At 35.7% G+C, this 19,665-nt stretch overlaps 3 protein-coding genes across 5 annotated transcripts in view; all 3 read left to right on the top strand.

The window, feature by feature from the left end:
- The first annotated feature begins 717 nt into the window (after positions 1 to 717).
- Positions 718 to 7,209, top strand: TpnC41C (Troponin C at 41C). 2 transcript variants are annotated; one of them, XM_064687526.1, is made up of 4 exons: positions 718 to 844; positions 6,160 to 6,187; positions 6,255 to 6,650; positions 6,713 to 7,209. In XM_064687526.1, the coding sequence occupies exons 1-4, from the start codon at positions 827 to 829 to the stop codon at positions 6,745 to 6,747; spliced, it is 477 nt and encodes a 158-aa protein (XP_064543596.1). In that variant the 5' UTR covers positions 718 to 826; the 3' UTR covers positions 6,748 to 7,209. The 2 variants fall into 2 exon arrangements, with proteins under 2 accessions (XP_064543596.1, XP_064543597.1); XM_064687527.1 differs by lacking the exon at positions 718 to 844 and adding an exon at positions 4,083 to 4,330.
- Positions 7,210 to 10,590: 3,381 nt separating this feature from the next.
- Positions 10,591 to 12,973, top strand: TpnC4 (Troponin C isoform 4). The gene is made up of 5 exons (XM_064687567.1): positions 10,591 to 10,764; positions 11,213 to 11,246; positions 11,308 to 11,706; positions 11,783 to 11,803; positions 12,786 to 12,973. Exons 1-5 carry the CDS (start codon positions 10,762 to 10,764, stop codon positions 12,788 to 12,790), a joined length of 462 nt encoding a protein of 153 aa, XP_064543637.1. The 5' UTR covers positions 10,591 to 10,761; the 3' UTR covers positions 12,791 to 12,973.
- A 5,319-nt stretch (positions 12,974 to 18,292) lies between these two features.
- stw (straw) overlaps positions 18,293 to 19,665 on the top strand; it is a 33,887-nt gene continuing 32,514 nt past the window's right edge. Inside the window, exon 1 of one of the 2 annotated variants that reach the window (XM_064688013.1) lies at positions 18,293 to 18,814. In XM_064688013.1, coding sequence (XP_064544083.1) covers positions 18,676 to 18,814 — 139 coding nt within the window. In that variant the 5' untranslated portion in view covers positions 18,293 to 18,675. The remainder of the gene's footprint in view (positions 18,815 to 19,665) is intronic. The other variant, XM_064688012.1, reaches the window with a different exon arrangement.

Raw genomic sequence — 19,665 nt, 5'->3', positions numbered from 1 at the left:
AAAGGACACTCACATAAGTTTAGAATAATGGCCAACGTTTTCTTTAACCGATCTTGTTGTTCGTAACCGATCTTGACCAAATTTTCCGGAGTATATCTTATTGGGCCATTGAATATTCGTCTATTCCCAAAAGGACAACATATCGTTATCCATATTATATCCAATCTATATGTTCTTTGTTTGATTTGGCATGTATCAATTTCAGGATAAATTTAAAAAAAAACTAGAAAGTTTATAGAAACTCCTAGCAAGGTGTCCCAACTTGAGCATTCTTCCGTGTGTAGTTCAATTTATAGAGGGATATATCTAAAAAATTTCAAAAATACTAAAAACAATTGCAGAGGACTAGAAGTAAGTAGGACATTATGTAATGCAAGCTTTGAGGAAGTCTACTCGTCGCCAGCCTTGGCTGCACTTCCTTATGACGATTTTCTTGGTGACGATTTATAGTGGTTTTTCAACGTGCGACGTCGCTAAAACGTTTTTCACGCCATTTTCCTCGCAGCCAAATCAATTCGGCCTTACTTACTTGTGTTTGCATATTATGAGTGTTCATGTGTGTGCGTACAAGTTTGACTCGTATCCATAAATATCCATACACATATATGAACAACAGCGTGCATGTGATCGTTGACGTGCAGTCCGATTTATGAATGTTTCCGTTCGTGTGCCTCCATCATCGTTTTGACTTGGTCCAGTTAGTTCAGTTCTGTCATTTCGATCAAACATAAAGATTTTCGCGTTCCGAATTCATTTCCGAAGGACCACATCTTTCATTTTTCCATTTATCGACAAATCCATAAATATATAAAATACCAATTTAAAAATGGGAAACGCAACTATGGTTAGTACAAAGAAAAACTAATTATGTTCATCAATTACCAATTAAAAATAACAAATCGGAAAATTTGTTTTGTGCAAGTGTTTGTTCAGGTGTGTGACCATATAGTGTATATATATTCTTGATCGGGACGACAAGCTGAGTCGATTTAGCGTTGTCTCTCCGGCGTTAAACGTCGGAAACTATAAACGATTGAGACCTAAAATTTGAAATATATATTCTCCTATATAATACGTAAATCGAGTTTATAATTTCGTGTCGATATCTCGTCCCATTTTCGAAACGTCGCTAAGAAACGATATTATTTTTATTATTTTATTATTATTTTACTTTTTGGATACTTCCGCCATTTCCACCATTTAATTGGTAGAACCTTCTGATTTGGTATACAAATGTTGAATGTCGTATTGATGCCCTTTAAATGTCGTGAAGATCGGAAAGGTGACATAGAAGAAATAAGCAGTTGGTCGTACATTATTTTGTGTTGTGCCTAAATAAGTATTCCAAAATTCACATTGGACTATATGTGATGATTTTAATAGATATATTATGTTTACTGTCTTACTTAAATTGATAAGAAACGATTTCAAGCCTCAGCTGAGCATGTGACTTTTTTTTAGAGCTCGGGACACCAAACTGTTATGTTTCTTGTAAAGGTCAAGAAATATTCAATGGTTTCAGGGAACAAAAACTGACCTTGAATCCAAAGCAGATGGGTAAAAGGGGTATAATGATTTTATGTAAATGAATGCAACACGAAGTAGAAAGCAGTCCGACTTCAGTGTATATATTCTTGGTCAGTATCAATAGCCGATCGATCTGAAATTGTTCGTCTGTCTGTTTGCCGGAAGAGCTACTTGACTTGACATTTTAAACTCATAGTGTCCACGCAGTACGAGTTTGTTTCAAAGAATCAATAACTTTCTCAGATCGAAATCGATTTCGATGTCTTTTTTTTTTTGCATATCATTATACGAGAAAAAAACCCATAGACTGCGAATTTCCTGTACTGGAAAAAAAAACGCAAGCATATAACATTTGAATATATTATGAGTTTAGCGTTGGAATGCTCTAATTATATATAGACACAGCAATCTTATTTATTTTTTAACTTTTTTATTTTATAATATTATTATTTCAGATTATTTCAATTTTAATAATATAAATATTCTTGATACCTTTAGTATATACGAGAAGCTCTATTAATCTTCGAGATATGTTTAAGAGCTGTTAGAGAAGTTAGGCAGATTTTACTCAACCGATCTCGTTGCAATAAATGATAGCCATAATTTGCTTGATTTAAATGTTATGTCCTGATAATGTTATACTACGATTGGCCAATACACAGAAGTCACTGAAGAATCAATTTCCCAAAGTAGAGAGCATGAAAGGAGAGTGAATATCGTAATTGGTTGCAAATGTCTTGTATATCATAATCGGGTACTCTTAACTAAGTAAGTTATAGACTTTCGCAATTACTCCATCACCATGGTGATATATTATATTTTATATAATAAGGGTTAGGTAGATATACCTATTTATATATGTACATATCTGACTCTTTGGTGATAAACGCACTGTCCAAATCATAAGAGCTAGGAAGCGGATACTTTTACTGTAGGTACTTTATGTAGGTACTTAGGTGATTTTGAGAAATTCCACCTGAAAGTGTAGAAAAATCGCAAAAAATGTTTGTATCTACCTTTTTTTGTTTACCCTCCGATCGGGCTCAAACTCATGTTCAAAGAAATTCGAATTTATTTCAGGGGTGTAAAAGTATTTTATTATAATAACTAGTACATAATAAATGTGGTAAATGCGAAATATGAAAATCTAATTAACAAAAAACAAGGGCATAATTTCTAAATTACAATAGGTGCGGTGATTTCTGCTGCACAGGTTACTTGTGTAGGGGCTCTTCTGTGGTCCGTGTTTTTTTTAGCCTCTTATTGTACCGACCTAGCTGTCGGTTGATTTTCTACATAACAGTCGGAGGGGAAATGTCTTCATGGAGTGCCCGATTTTCACATATCACGGAGCACTGAATACGTCTCCCAGAACATCGTTTTAAAGGTCTTGCATGAGCCTTACCGAGAAAGTCTCAGCCCTTCTCCAATGAGAGGAATTCTAAGACTTCGGCAACCAGCTTGGATTTTGATTTTTGGATCTACACTCTGCTGAAAATTCTTGGATGAGTTTGAGCCAAGCTAGCTTTTGGACCAAGTACATACCCAGGTAACGAACATTGTTCTCCTGAGATTAACCAAATGGTCGAGTCAGATGTTGGATCAGTTGCAATGGCTAAGCGAAAACCTGCAAAGCTATATTTTACATAGATATTCAAGGTAGAACGGCGGCAAATGATTGAAAATGTGATGTCTACAATGGTTTAGCAATTTTTCAGTAAATGTTACTGCAATAGCCTATAGCCTGGGTATCATTTGACTCGAGCAGTTTTACTTGTTTTTCTACGAATGTTTTTCGTTTAACCTGAGTAATTAACTAATGCGGTTTTTAAAATAAATGCTTCCGTTTTGAACGCTAGTTTTTCGCAGCTTTTGAGAAATTAAACTTGTAACTTAGACAAACTGTTGAGTCTTTATAGTCCACACTTTTAAAGCTAGAGCTCTCAAATATTCACATTTATTAAATCTCTGAAGATCGAGTCATAGAATATTCGATATAGAGTCCCAGCCTGAGGGCCAGCAATCCATTCATTAAGAAGAAGATCGGTAAAAACATTGTGATCATAGTTACAATTGTTTATAATTTTTGTATGGCTGCTACGACATTTTTTTTGAATGGTAGAGCGGGATTTGCCCATTGGCACACCCGTCAGCATATTAAGTATTTATTTATGTGCAACCTACACAGACATGTATTTACGAGATGCATCAACACATTCTTAGTTATAAATAAATGATGGGAAAGGGGGGCTTATGAAAAGCGGACGTGCCCCTTCATACAAGATTCCTGAAATGTGCAAAGCTACGCAACATCATGACAAGCGAAAATGGAAATCTTTTTCGGTTTAAATTATAGTATGTTGCTCATGTTGCTTTCTATTCATTCAGGTAAATCAACTAGAACTTTTAGTGCATGTTGCTTCGCATTACCTGCACAGCCGATTTAGCCATTTCGCGGGGCTGCCCACCTTTGCAAAAGAAAAACAAAAAAAAAAGCAGAACTTTTCGCGATTGCGCCGTGGGCCAAATTATTCCTTCACTCTCATCCAAACAGCAAAAAGCAGGAGGTTTTTGTTGTTAGTGGCAGTCACAGTTTAGCTGCAGCACTTCAAGACACGAGTTTGTTGAATATTCTGACTGCGGTGGAAGTGCTCCCAGTTATACTTCCTGAATTTAACTAATCCTTCAGCTAGACCGTGCGTGTGTGTGTGTGTGTGTGTATTTGGGAATTTAATTCTTCGACAAAAGATCTTTTCACTGCAAGCCGTACTCATCGAACAACAATAAATCTGAGATCATGTGTGTAAGTTTGCGAATGAAAATGTTTAATGTTAGTAAGTGAACACTTCAAGGAATAAACAATTATAGAAATCGTATATAACTAGCTTGAAAGTAAACTCAAGAAGCGGCTCGCTTTCTGCGGCATGCCAAAGAATTCCGCCATCATTTTGACAGGCATATGAAGCAAATGTTATCAAAGGAGGCAAAAGAGCTATATGATTTAGATGCCCGATATTACTCAGTGAAACTAATAAACTTCGGGATTTCTCCAAATATCTTGAAAATCAAATATAATTTATTTTTAACTGATCGTTTCAAAGACTCAATTCTCTACCGATTTTCGATATGACATTATATAGAGATCCGACATGATCCGATCTGTAACAAATCGACGGATCTATGCAAAGTGGCACAACGATACCTTTAAAACTGGCAGACTAGTTTGCATAGAAGCAGACGACGGACATAGCCTTTTCTCAACTCGGCTGTTGATATTGATAAATATATATATATTCTGTGGGATCGGAGACCTCTCCTATGCATTACGGAGTTTATGACAAAACAACAAAGAACGGCAATTCTTGACACTCAAAATAAAAGCATAGTGTCTTACGGATAGGATAGGAAAATAGTGAAGCTCGTAATTGGTTTATTGAAAAACTCTAATAAAAAATTTAAAAAAAAATTTCGATTTAAAAACTCTTTTTCAAATAACTTTTCCTTTAACGCTATATGATAAAGTAGTCCAATGCATAGTGAAATCTAAAAAAGTCGAGCTTGATCAAGATATTTTGATAAACAAAAAGTTTTTCATATAAGAACCAGCTATAGTATATATCCATGCTGGCATGGATATATCGGCGCGGCTGTTAATAATGATCAGGAATTTATATACTTTATGGAGTCGGAGATGTCTTCTTCTATGTGCTACACATTTCATGACAAAATTATAAAACCACTTAGAATGCTGTAATTAGAATACTCTCTACAAGAGTAAAATAATGTCGAGCTATGATTGACTAATTTTGACAAACTGTTAGAGGTTTTAGAAAAATTAAATCACTTCATTAATAATATATACATCGTATTGACCTACTTATATACTAGATTGGAATAATTTTTGGCGTACTTACAGTCACGTACACGTTGTTTGCTTTCTAATTTGAATTAACGTCCATTAAACCTGGGAGATCAAAAATATTAAACTTTTCCTAAATTTGAACGTTTCTAAGCAAAACTTATAACTGCCAATTGTAGAAACGCATTTTTTTGATATTATTCAAGGTTGAGGCTACGCACTGGAAATTAGATATGGACTTGGACCGTGTTTTTATACCCTGAACTCATTGAAAATGGGTCAAGAGGGTATAATGCATTTGTGAAGAAGTATGTAACAAGCAGAAGGAAGCAATAAAGTATATATATTCTTGATCAGCATAGCCGAGTCGATCTAGCAATGTCCGTCTGTCTGTCCGTCTTTCCGTATGTACGAGGATCTCCGAAACTGAATTTTTGAAGGTAGACCCTCCTAGAGTCCCCCTAACTTGCCCCTGTTCTAAGTAATTGACAAAAATCAATATCGAAATCCTGTTATTTGAGCAAATATCTTAGGTTTTTAGAGCCAGACTTGATATGTAGCTCTAGCTTTAAATGTAATTAGGAGTAGGGGAGATATCCTAAAGGTTGGTTGTGTGAAACAAAAAAGGAGAAGCTGTCATATATAATACTTAATAGAGTTAAGTTTGTCTGGCTCATGTATATACATACAAATATTCAGCCAGGTTAAAAATAAAATCTTCAAATTTTAAGAGGCAATTTTGTTAACTTTATCTAAACTTCATTTGTTTACAGGACGAACTAACAAAGGAACAAACTGCTCGTAAGTAGATCGGCAGCTGTTTTTGTTATATTTATTAATTTTTTCCTTGTTTTACTGTGATCCGCAGTGCTGCGCAATGCGTTTAACGCATTCGACCCGGAAAAAAATGGGTACATTAACACGGCTATGGTTGGCACCATACTGAGCATGTTGGGCCATCAGCTGGACGATGCCACGTTAGCCGAAATCATTGCTGAGGTCGACGAGGATGGCTCCGGGCAAATTGAGTTCGAGGAGTTTACGACACTGGCAGCACGTTTCCTCGTCGAGGAAGATGCCGAAGCAATGATGGCCGAATTGAAGGAGGCCTTTCGACTATACGACAAGGAGGGCAATGGCTATATAACAACCGGAGTTTTGCGTGAAATTCTCCGTGAGCTCGATGACAAGCTGACACCCGCCGACTTGGACATGATGATTGAGGAAATCGATTCAGATGGCTCGGGCACTGTGGACTTTGATGGTAAGTTCGCAGCGAACACAGTTTGAATTTCTCTATATAACATATATTGTTATTTTTTTCAGAATTTATGGAAGTTATGACGGGCGGCGATGATTAAACTCTTTTGATAACATTATTATTTTTACAATTCGTTTAATTGGCTACCTTTTGGTAAACTGAACAAATTACATTGAAATCCAAATTCGTGCTACAGAATTTCAACAATATTTTTCAAGTAATAGACTTGAACACCATTTCGAATTATCTGTTAAAGTATTTAATATATTTTCTGATTTTGGTGACCGTGATGAATCAAGTTTAATACTCAATCCCTAATATTTGTACTTTGCACCATTTTATTAAGAGTAAATTAAATAAACGGACGTGTAAACAATTATGGAATAAAAGCACAGAACAATTTTATTCTAAGACTCAGCAAAAGGCAACACAAATTAGTATTATTTAAAAAAAAAACGCAAAATCTAAACCACTTTTGAACTATTTAGATCTCCAAGTGGAATATCGTCTTATTTTATACTATTAGTAATAAAAATGCAAATTTGTAATATAATTAACAAAATGTGCCTTTTTGTCAGCAACAGCAGCCGAAAAAACTTTGATATCACAAATCAAATAAACTGTTGAGCTCAAAAATAATAATACTAAACAAACAATACATTAAGAGTCCATCTGGACAAGTCATCCATCTGTAAGTCTCAAATTCTCCATTTACGCATATATGAAAATTGGTATTAATAACAGAAAATTATAGTTTCGGATGAAAACCTGGATGCGCAGGTAATTTAGTCAAGTACATACATACAGTATCCCCTATGAAACCATGGAAAATGGATAAAAAGCGTGTAATGAAGGAAGCAGAAGGAAGCATCTCCGACCACATAAAGTATAACATATATATTCCTGGTCAGCATTAATAGCTAAGTCGATCTAGTCATGTCCCTCTGCATGTATGAACGCGTCCTTCTCCGAACCTATATAAGAAAGAGACTCGAGGCTTTTAATGTTGATCCTTCAACTTCGCCCGTTCCCAAGTAATCAATTAAAATCGATATCAATATTCTTTTATTTAAGCATGTTTCTTAAGGGCAATTTTGACCTATGTCTATATAGGATATTTGAGGGTGAATTTTGACTTAGAATAAAGTTGCCAGATTTAGATGCCAAATTGATTGAATTGAAATGTATGCATGTAATTATGTATGTATTTATGTACATATGTGTGTGTATGTGTGTGTGTGTGTGTGTGTATGTGTGTATGTGCGTATGTATGCATGCATGTAAACTATCTTCTATATAAATAGCAGACCGAATTGTCTTGTTGCGCGGCAAATTTAATTAAGAAAAAGTATGTATTTATTAAAGCTGCCCTCCTCCTCGATTCTCAAAAATATAATTAAGGCCTGCAGGCTTCACCTATGAATTAGGCGCAAGCGACTTCAACGCTGGAACCTAAAGAGCCGGAGGAGCATGGCGGAGGAGCACCAAGGGGGCGGAGGAGGAGGCGTATGTTTTTAGGTATGTAGGTATGTGGGTATGTAGGTATGTAGGTATGTAGGTGTGTAGGTATGTAGGTATGTAGGTATGTATGTAAGTATGTATGTATGTATGTATGTATGTACATATGTATGTACATATGCATGTACATATGCATGTATTTATGTATGTATGTATGTATGTATGTATGTATGCATGTATGCATGTATGTTTATATGTATGTATGCATGTATGTTTATATGTATGTATGTATGTATGTACATATGTATGTACATATGTACATATGTATGTATGTATATATGTATGTGTATGTATGTATGTATGAAACCCAGTCTTAGCGTTCACCTTCATCACATAAGGTAACTACAAGGAAGATCACCAATCAGCCAATCAGGACAAACAGTTGTATATATAGAGATATTCATTTTTTGAATAAATAAAAATCCTTGGAAATTAATTTGAGCCTGAAACTTTATCAACTTCTGCCTTTTTCACCACGGAGGCATGGGAAAAAGAGTTTGAGGTCGATTGGGTGGTAAGCAAAAAATCATCCCAAAATCTCGTCTTAGCTTGCACTTCAATAACATAAGGTCATACGCTTCATAGCTCTTACAATTTGGGTTTGATCACCATATTTATGGAGAAATATGTGGACTCTGGACTTAGGCAAATCGGTAAGGGATCCTCATCTAATCGATTAATAAGGATATCTTCCGTCTTTAATAGCAAGCATATGGACATGGATACGGAAAATAGATATTTTATTTGGGACTAGAAGCCATATCTTTATTTAGTAAAGGAAGAAAAAATTACTGCGTTGATTGCGCGCAGCATTTGATGGGTGCATCTTGGTCCTAGTTTTTTCTTATAAGGTAAGTTTATTTAGTTTTTAGTAAGCTGTTTTCCGTAATTTGAATACTTGAAAACACCACAGTCACAACTTGGTTAGCATTGTTAATCGGAACGATCTTTGATTTTTAATGGATAATCTACTGGTAGACTTATATATTCCACAAAAAGATGTATGCAATGCTTTCCAAACGCACGATCGGATTATTACAACTTAATGAAGTTACATTATATACGCCAGAATGCTGCAGTTGAAGCTCACGGCCAAGTCCGACCATTATCTTCATTATCCGAGTCCGACCACAAAAGAAAGCCCAACGTTTTGTTTAGTTAAGTGTTTAAATAAAAAACTATTTCTGAGCTTGAATCGGTACTTTTTCAGCCCTTTGTGATAAGAGTGCACGCTAAGTTGAGGCTCGGGAAATTCCGTCCGCAAGTGTAAAAAAAAAACATGGAAAACAGTTGTATGAAACTTTGTTTTCTAACACCCTACAATTTCGGAGCCCATTTTTAAAGCCCATTTTAAAAATCAGACACTAATTTTTTTTTGAAAATTTAATGTTTATTTTGTGCCAAATTTCAAGTTAAAAATTTATTTTCATAACTCTATATCATATTAGAAATTCTGCCGGCATTTAAGAAAAATTGTCTAAACATGATTGTATGCAACTTTTTTGTTAACAGTCCGATCGGTTTCAAGCTTTACGTTGATTCCGATTTCTGGTTTTTAATATGATAGACTTCAAACTGATTTTCAAATAGCATCAATAGTCGAGTCGATCTAGCCATGTCCGTCTGTCCGTTCGTCCGCATGTATAAAGGATCTCAGAACCTATAAGAGCTAGAAACGTGAAATGCGGAATGTGGGTGCTCCTAGTGCCCGCGCAGTATGAGTTTGTTTCCGATAAACGATAACTCTCCCCGTTTAAAAGTAATCGATCAAAATCGATATCGAAATCCTGTTTCTCGAGCAAATCTTTTAGGTTTTTAGAGCTAGAGTCACAACACTCGACATGTTGCTTCTAGAATAGTATATATATCAGGTTTTTTTTAGAAAAGCTCATAGCTATACATCAAGTAAATAAGCCAATTTGCATTGCCCATCAACTTAAGGCTGAATTTTAATGCAATTGTCTTTTTTAAATTCTATATAATGTAATTCTATATATCTATTTTCCCTCTGGTCGGGGATGGAATTTCCCACAACGCCCGTATAGAAAAAATTCCAGCTTCCTAGCTCTGTCATTCTGTCACTCAATTGGTCCGTCAAGAGAAATAGTTGTGTATATGGGAGATATGACAAGTAATATAAAATGTAAATAAAAGGCCTTCTTTTGGTCTTTTCTAATATATTTTTTAGCCCTTTTTTAATACTCAGCCAGACTTGTCAGCTTTTGGCCAGCAAAGGTGAGGCGATGCGTTCGCAGGCATGCGTGATGCATTTCATGAGGCTTGCATGCATATTTGCTCGGCATCGATTGGTGCTGACGACGACAATTTGGCATTTGTTTCACAAGTTGCTTTGAATTTTGCACGATTCGTCGTTGATATCCCGGCCCGTGGTGACATTTGTCGCTGCCGTTTATATACGGCGCACAGACATAGAGATCTGTTTAGACGCTGGCGCTAACTCGATCTGATCGAGAGTAAATTGTTAAATTCATTCCTCTGGCTGAATATTCTACTATATCACTCGATAATTTCCAAATTCATTCTGCGTTAGATTGGACTTTTGTTTTTGTTTTATTTTGCTTTTATCAAATAAACAATGGTGAGCTCGTTATATAATTTAAATACCAATCTATAAATTACAACAAAAAAAAAAAAACGCATTGAGTGTACAATTGTGTTTCGCAAATAAATCAATTAAATGGTTGATTTCGACAAGTGTTTGGCCTTGATTCTAACTGAAAATTCTCTAACGTGATAGAGGACATTTGTAGGGCATATATGCTGTCCAAGTTGCAAGAACAATTTTAAATTAACCTGATTATCATTGATAAATCTTGTTCTTAAAAAACTGATGATATCGATTTTGGATTTCCTTCATTCAGTTTATATTTATTTCAAAAAGGAAAGGTTAATTACGTTTTATTCGAACTAATTAAATCTGGCCTATTTTAAGAACATGCGAATTGACATTTTCGTGCCTAATGAGTACGCGCTGTGAAACATATGTGGACACAAAAATGCAGCTCCTAATTAATCTTTATTTGCAGGCCGAGGGGGAGTACGACAAAGATCAATTGAGAAGTACATAACTAGGCCAGTTGTCGCCTGCATGAAAGTCCGCTAATCTCTTGTCTTTTGCCAGTTCTGCGCAATGCCTTCAAAGCTTTCGATCTGGAAGGCACCGGATCGATCGATCATAAAGACGTCTCAGCCATACTCGAAATTCTGGGCCAGAAGCTTGAACCACCAGCTGTGAAGGCGCTCATCAAGGAGGTCGACAAGGGCTCCACTGAGAAATTGAATTTCAGTCAATTTTGCAAGCTAGCGGCTCGTTTCATCGAGGTCGAGGAGGATGTCGGTGCCCTGCAGAGCGAGCTGAAGGAGGCATTCCGTGTATACGATAAGGAGGGCAAGGGCTACCTGACGGTTGCCACCTTACGAGGAATTCTTCACGAACTGGACGACAAAATCTCGAGCCAAGATCTGGATTCGATTATTGAGGAAATCGATGCCGATGGCTCCGGAACTGTTGACTTCGATGGTAAGAAAGCTAGCTTTTCTGCTTAATTCCACATCAATTCTTTCTTATTTCTTTCATTTTGTACAATTTTTTTCAGAGTTTATGCAAGTGATGACAGGTAATAATAAAACTCACCTACTATTCATTGTATTACATGTACTGTATTTGTCGTTTGTTTGTATTCTTCCATTGTTTATCATTCAATTTGTTGCGAATGATCTGAGAACCATGCTTCACCAGCTCTAGGCAATTAAAAAGGTCTGGCAAAATTTGTGTAAACTTTTACATTAGAGATTAGAATTTATGAGAAGTCATTTGCGCCAATAAATTATGTGCACATTTATTCGGGTCATAAAACCGAGTCCGTCTGTCCGTTTCAAATAATAACACACTTACTTAAGGGGGTATAGAAAGAGATTTTGATATTTCACATATGATTTATATGCACTTGACATTTCCTGCAGATATCTTCCGCATTTTCGGCATATGCATATGGCTAGTCTATCCTCTACTAACGTCTGAATTTGAGAGGCGGCGCATCTCCATTAAACTACAAATATGCCCACCAATATACAAAAATATTATTCGATTCGAATTATATTAATTTGTTATAATAATAGACAAAACAAAACAAAGATCGGCGACACAGAAGCTACATCAAGTTTGTTACTTGGGCTATTTATTGCTGCTTCCAACAAGAAGTTCACATCTAAATTATCTTTTAGAATTCTTTTCTAATATGCTTATTCATTTAGATTTTACTCAAACGGTCAAATTAACACAATTGTGTTGCTATACTACGACTATGATTCAGTACCCAATAATTCGAAAGTTAAACATATAAACTAAACTACAAATGGTTTTCTAAAAGCTTCCCGACAGTTGCCTAAACTCGCATATTACCTATTATATATCAGATGCTCTTCAAGTGGAATTCAAGAAATAATTTCGCAATTTTTCCAAAATTACACGCAGCTTAGCAACATTTCTCCTACCGACCTTCGACTAAAGCAGTCCTACTTGTTGTATTAATGTCACAATAACCCAGATCCTTTATAAACGAGTATATTATAATTACAAATTCGCTTCTGTCGTTTTAGGTTAAAGTTTTGGAGTACAAAATATTCAATACTTTGAGCTTTGACCTGCGAACCTGCTGAAGTAGATGCACTGGAAATGGTTTATGTGGCAGTCTTTTTATTAAATCTTTTGATCCAGAATTGAATTTAAGAATTTAATTTTTTTGTGCAAAAATATAAATGCAAAATATATTCCAAAACTACAATAAGTATAAGAAATTACTTTTCAGGAACTGTGCCGGCTTCGAGTGTCTATTTAAAAAAAACCTCTTTGTTCCAAATGTCTGAGCTTGAAAGCTATTGGAATCTAAGTGAATTCTCAAACAAGAGTTTGTGCTTAAAACTGGTCTTAATTGTTTATTTAACTAATTTGTTTGGAGTCCGAACAGTTTTAAAATTAATCTCTGGAAATTGGGGACAAATGTAAGGCATTTTATTTTAATCCAGTTGGTTTCACACTCAAAGTCAAACTTCTCTCTCATAACACTAAGAAAAAGGCTTTTCACTCTTTTCGTTAATCCACCCCACATGGTGGAAATATGTATAACATTTTAATTTCCTTCCGTTCACCGTTTGGCCTGTTTTTTTCTGTGAATTTACACTGTCAAATTGTACAGGAAAAGAGATTAACATTATTATTATCCGTAGGATTATTAAATTTTACCTTTCCATTAATATTGCTATAAAACTCCTTAAATATCATATTTGTAATTTTTTTTCTCTTTGAAATTAATTTTCTGTGGAATATTCAATGGATAGAATATTTTAAGGCAGAAGGAGACTTTTCTATTTTCTTGGATAATATCAGATAATAAAGTTTGTTTGCTTAGGAACATTTAAATTTCTCATATCTGTGGAAATACCTTTGTTGAATGTCTGCAGCCGGAAAGTCACTCTGTTCTCGCGACTTTTAGTTAACTTGAATCTCAATCAGAAACTGTAACGAGAAAACGCGACAACAAATCGGCACTTCCACGTTTTGCAATTTTGCAATTCCAATTCCAGTTGGAAGCAAGCAAAATCAATTTAAAATCGATTTAGATCTGTCTGTTAAGGCTTGGTCGTTTTTTTTAACTCTTGCTTTGGTTATTGAGTTGCTTTTGCGTCAACCTTGGACACCTTGTTGTTAATTATAGCACAAATAGAGAATAAGTTAGTGTTACGCATGTTCATGAAATGAACTCATTAAAAACGCGCTTAATAAGCAATTAACTAATTTTTGTTATTTAAGTTTGAAATTTGTTTTATTAAGCACTGGATCGATCAGCACCTTCTGATCTCTACCAAGCGAAAGACTGGGATATAAGGTATAGTAACAATGTTTGTTGGCTTAAAGAGTATATAAATTAAAGGGTATTTACAATGTTGGTTTTTATGATTCGCCATGTGGTAGGTCGCAGGGTTGTAACCTTTGGAGGCGCCTCTCTGTGATGGGGTCAGCCAGGACCCAGACGATGATCTTCGACCCTTGTAAGACGGGGATCGCTTTAGCAACTAATTTAACAATTTGTTTCAAGCTGAGACAATTTTGAGTTAGTTGAGTTAGTTACTCAGTTAGGATACTCAGCTTAAATAAGTCAAATGGGTATATTAACTCTGTATATGTAGCAGGCGGAAGGAAGCATATCCGAGCCCATAAAGTATATAATATACTCTTCTGTGAACGCGTCAATTATTATTATTATTATATTATTATTAATATTTTACAGTTTCATAACATCAATATATCCATTTATTTTGAAATATATGCATAACTTGATCATTTTAGAAGCTAGATACACCAAACTTGGTTTTGTAAGTTCTCGTTGGGATATACAGATAAATAAAATTGAAGAAAAAATATCTTTAAAGGCAAGGGCAAGGGTATATACACATTTTTGTGCGACATAATTAAGCTTTGTCTGTATATGAGTGTTTTTATATGTATGTATATAGAAGGAAAGAAGGGTAGCTCATAGTCGCGCAAACTCTTGTGTTTTAAATTAACTGTTTGATTCTCGAGCTATATATATAAAGGGGAAAAAAGGGTATCTCATAGTAGGGCACACTTAAATCACCTGTTTGATTCTCGAGCCTTATTAATAGAAGGAAAAGAGGGGTAGCTCCTAGTCGGGCACACTCTTGTGTTTAAAATTGACTGTTTATATAAAGGGGAAAAAGAGGGTATCTCATAGTAGGGCACACTCTTGCTTGACTGTTTGATTAGCGAGCTAAACTAGTTCGTTTTGTATCCTCAATCTTGCAAAACGAACTCAAGCTTATACTAGCTTTGTTAATTAATTTATATTAATATTAATAATAATGTTAGTAATATGAATATTAATTAATTAATAGAATGAAGGACTGTGTTATTTTTGTTATGTGTAGATCGGAGCTTAAATTGGGACTCTTGATAACTGTGAGCATTTGTCGCATTTTCCCATAGCCATTTCAACATTGGGTTGGTATTGAGCTCAAATTCATAATTGCATGCAAATCTGACTAAGTTAATGTAACTAAATTAGTCAGTTAGTTTTTCTTTAGCAATTCGACCATCAATTGTGCCTGCAGTAACAGGAGGGAAACCGGGCTGAGGTAAACCAAATAGCATTGAGCACAAAATCGTGATTCATTTCTAGAGTTCATTTTTTTTTCGCAAGCCATCACATGAACAAAGCTAATAAAGCTCAAGAGTCTTTTGTTTTTCTCATTCCACCTTTGGGCTTAAGGTGTTTGGCCGCAAAATAAAGCAACAAATTCTCTCAAATTATTCCAGTTTCTGCCTAACGCAGATACAAATCTTTTATTTGCCAACCACAATGAAAACGAGAGTGAAGGTATTTTAATTGTGGGCAGGTTTTTCACCTGTGTATACCTATATATTTGTGTATATATAAGTTTTATATGCATACAAAAACGGATGTTGGCAATCGAATTGCTTTGTTCTGTATTTAAAACGGGAATAAAAGAAATCTATATATAATAGTTAGGCGGGGCAAAACATCCAATAACACACAAATTCATTTATATTCCTTATATAATCTCTGGGATATGCTTAAATAATATATTTATGTAAGTTTATCAGGATGACGAGCTGATTCGATCTAGCCAAATCCATTTTAAAGTCTGAAACTTTAAAAGCAAGAGACTCGAAATCATGTCTTGGCCGACTAACTGACTGACTGATTGACTGATTGATTGGCAAACAATGAGAACCAGGAACATGAAGATTTTACTGGAGCTACCCTTTGTGATGAATATCTTCATAGGACGGCGTATTGAGAAAAGCCACCCGCAAGTGGGGATAAATCCGATCAGTCTCAAACTAATTTTTAAGGTTTTCGGTTCAAATTCATTTGATAATGTTTCACACATTTCGTAAAATCCATCCTTTTTTGGTGAAAACGGAGGTCAAAGATTTGGTGGGTAATTCATTTCCAAGGATCTTTATATAAACTCATTTGAGACGTGTTTTTTCGGAGAACCCAAGCCTCTTTGGTGGAAAATGCGATCCTTAGACTCTTTGGGCAGTTCTTATTTTTGTGCGATTAGCTTCAAACTTATTTTCAAAACCGCTGAATGAATCTCGAGTGCTTCAGTTATTTTAGAAAAATTCTACTTCTTTCAAATAAATATGTAAAATATAACTTTAGACGTAGAGATCAAGATAGCACGGGTGGATTGAAATTTTCACGGCCTGCCTAGGGTGTATATATCTTTTGTATAGTCTCGTAGATCGTGCACAAACCAAGCCAATAACCATATGTATATATTTCATTTTCCATTTTTAATGTGTTCAAGCTTTCAATATATATTATAAGTTAGATTACTTTAACTCAACAAAACGCCAAATGTCATCTGAATCTGCTGGAAATGTGTTTCTTAAGTACGATTGTTTTACATGTTGTTTTAAGAGTATTTCCAAAACAGCTGTAACTTAATTTACTCACGTAAATAGGGAAACCTACTGGCAAAGCACGGAGTCATTCGATAATGGGACTCGCAGCAAGCAATCGGTTCATTTGGCGAGTTGGTACTCTCTTGCTGCTTTGCGGAGTTGCGGCTGCCCATCTGCATATGTTCCTTGATGGTAAGTGCGCTGACTGATAATAGGCACTGTGAACTTATATACATGTATTTGTGAATAGTATGCTTACACAACGACGTGCAGGTATCCTGCGTCCCGGCATGTCCAAAGATCTGCGTGGACAACCTCGTCCGAAGGAAGTGCAGGCCGGTTAGGTGCAAGTCCGGATGTGTATGCAAGGACGGCTGGGTGCGAAAGGGCTCACTTGCGGGAAAGTGCATTCGGCGGAGCAGCTGTTTGCGATGGGTCATCTGAATTTCTAAACAATAATGTGTATACTTGAGCACAATTAAAAATATAATGCTTAACAATAAGTCTCGCCATCCAGACTTAGCCCGACATCGCCCTTGTCCCACCTTGGCCAGTCGTCGTATTAGCCACAACACATACAGGTGCGTACAACACCTGGAAATTACCTGCTTACCAAGCAAATGCAATTTAAAGACCACATTTCACATTTGACGGATACCACGTCGGGGTGAACTACCGATTAAGTGGCCGAGATGAAAATGCTAAGAGCCACAACGGCACTCGATCCTATCTGCGGGTATCTACAAATGTAGATAGATAGATGTGTATATTATGATTGTGCCTTGCCCAGTTGGTTACGTAATAGTGAGATCAGTAAAATTTGTTGAAACATTATCTGTTAAAATCGAACAGTTCAAATATTTTGTTCAACACTTAGTTAATTGTTTTTTCAATATTATTGTTGCTATTTATGTCTATGAAAAGGGATTCATATGAATTTATGTAGATACATACATACAGACATACATAGATACATTCTCATGCGAGTAGCAGAAAAGACAGCAATAGCTTTTAACAGTTATGAATGAAAACATAGCAAAAGCAACTTTCTGTTACGTTCAACGGGTCACACTTGTCTTGGCATACCGTATACGATATTCGAAAAGCCAAGTTTAGATGTGAGTGTATTGAGATATGGACATCCCATGTACTGCATTTGCAGGCATAACATTCGCAGCGATAGCAGCAGCAGCTTATAAAATGAACATTCAAATTTTGCGTATGCGTAATTAATTTCCGAATTAAAAACAAACCATTAAAGTTTTGTTTTATGCAATAAAATAGCACCGTATATAGACGAATGTTGAAGACGAATATTTAAGACTTAACATATTCCTGATAATATACATACATACATAAGTACATACATACATAAATACATACATACGTACATATTATAATTATTACATACGAACGCTTTGCTCTCTGGCGCGCTTCTGTGCTGGCGCTCTTGTCTTTTCAGAGCTTTTCAGAGCTTGAGCTTGAGCTTGAAGTTGAGCTTAAGCCCGTTATGTTTGAGCTTGAGCAGCTCACTTGGAGCTTCGACGAACTCTTTTTGTTGTTACGGGCATTCGTTGCAGCCACTTCTTGCGCTCTTTAAGCCATCGCGTGATTCACTTGGCCATTCTCCGCCTGGTCGCAAGCTCGACCGCAACTGCTTGCAGCGACTTGTCTGTGCGCTCGAAAGATTTTATATAGTCATACGGGTCCGCCTAGTGCTTCAGTTTGGTGCTTAGACGCGGTGCGCGTGCTTCGAAACGCAGTACAGCATTTGGAATTCGTCTTGTATTTGTGCGATTGCGTTAAGTGATCATCTAGATTAGCTGACCGTTTAGTGGTCAAATAGTCGAGCCCTTGGGGCATAACACAAGCAACCTATAATACAGAGTATCCTGTTGGCCGAAAACTAGTCCAAAATATTCCGAAAATTGTACAAAGGCGACTGCAGTGTTTCCCAAGTGCGCTGTGTAAAAATAATACAATATTTTGTTCGTACATTAGTTCATTCAGCAATTGAAACATAAATAGCTTAAAATGTTGGCTAAGTGGACCATGTCGCAAAAGGGATTAAAACACCTGCTTGGACTTGTAGCTGTTATTACATTACTTTCGGATTTACCACTTGTCCAGGCCGTACGGATCGGCGCTCCACAACAAAAGCAACGTATTAAAGGTAAGGCCTAATTAATATGTTTATTTTTATAAGTAGAAAAAAAACTAAATACAAAGCCACCTAATTAGAAAGAGAACTATGTGTACAAAGTTGTGGCTGTTAATCGATTTATTTGCTCGATTAGATACTCCTATAAATTAATGAATTTGTATGCTTCGCATTTTCAATATATCCGTAATTGAATTAACGTTTGTTGTTATGAGAGCGAGCGAGAGCACAAACATTAATTTTAACTAAAAATTAATTAACATGGCGGAATGGCCTTGTGCATGGTCCGAGGAGCACTTTCATTTTTGCGCTGGAGGAAAACAAACGTGGCGTATATTTAATATCCAAACGGATGTACGTACATATGCACATCTGTACATATATACATACATATGTATGTATGTATTCGTCTGTCTGTGTATGCATGCACTTGCATACATATGCTATATGTATATATATATGTATCTGTGTTAGCTATCCATCGAGCATAACTAGTTATTAGAGGCACAACAGAAACACACGCACTCGAAAAGTGACAATAACGCGAATTTTATTGCACATATTGTTATATATACATATTTATATTTATTAAGCCGTCACTTTCCATTTATCTTTCGAATGACATCGAAAACACTCGAAATTAAAATCTTTTTAGTGGCAAAGTTCACTGAAACGGAGGCAAAACGAAAGAAAAGTGAGCGAAATCAGCGCGAGTAAGAAATACAAGAAGAAGAAAAACAGTAATTACAACAAAAAGAAAAAAGTAAAAGTAATATAGCTCTATAGCTTAGGTACTTTTATTTTATTATTATCCATCATTCTATAGCAGCTACAAAGTTCGTGAATTTTCAAACTACATTAAT

The sequence above is a fragment of the Drosophila montana genome, unplaced genomic scaffold, assembly GCF_035044405.1.
Source record: "Drosophila montana isolate Dmon_TW-CO22-7 unplaced genomic scaffold, ASM3504440v1 contig_3200_1, whole genome shotgun sequence".
NCBI lineage: Eukaryota > Metazoa > Arthropoda > Insecta > Diptera > Drosophilidae > Drosophila > Drosophila montana.
Note: the sequence above shows the minus strand (reverse complement) of the source record. Positions and strands in the feature narration are given on the sequence as shown.

Coding starts and splice junctions, on each gene's coding strand:
- TpnC41C (XM_064687526.1), top strand. Junction 6,188..6,254: donor AACAAAGGAACAAACTGCTC/GTAAGTAGATCG, acceptor TGTGATCCGCAG/TGCTGCGCAATGCGTTTAAC. Junction 6,651..6,712: donor GGGCACTGTGGACTTTGATG/GTAAGTTCGCAG, acceptor TATTTTTTTCAG/AATTTATGGAAGTTATGACG.
- TpnC4 (XM_064687567.1), top strand. Junction 11,247..11,307: donor CGACAAAGATCAATTGAGAA/GTACATAACTAG, acceptor GTCTTTTGCCAG/TTCTGCGCAATGCCTTCAAA. Junction 11,707..11,782: donor CGGAACTGTTGACTTCGATG/GTAAGAAAGCTA, acceptor AATTTTTTTCAG/AGTTTATGCAAGTGATGACA.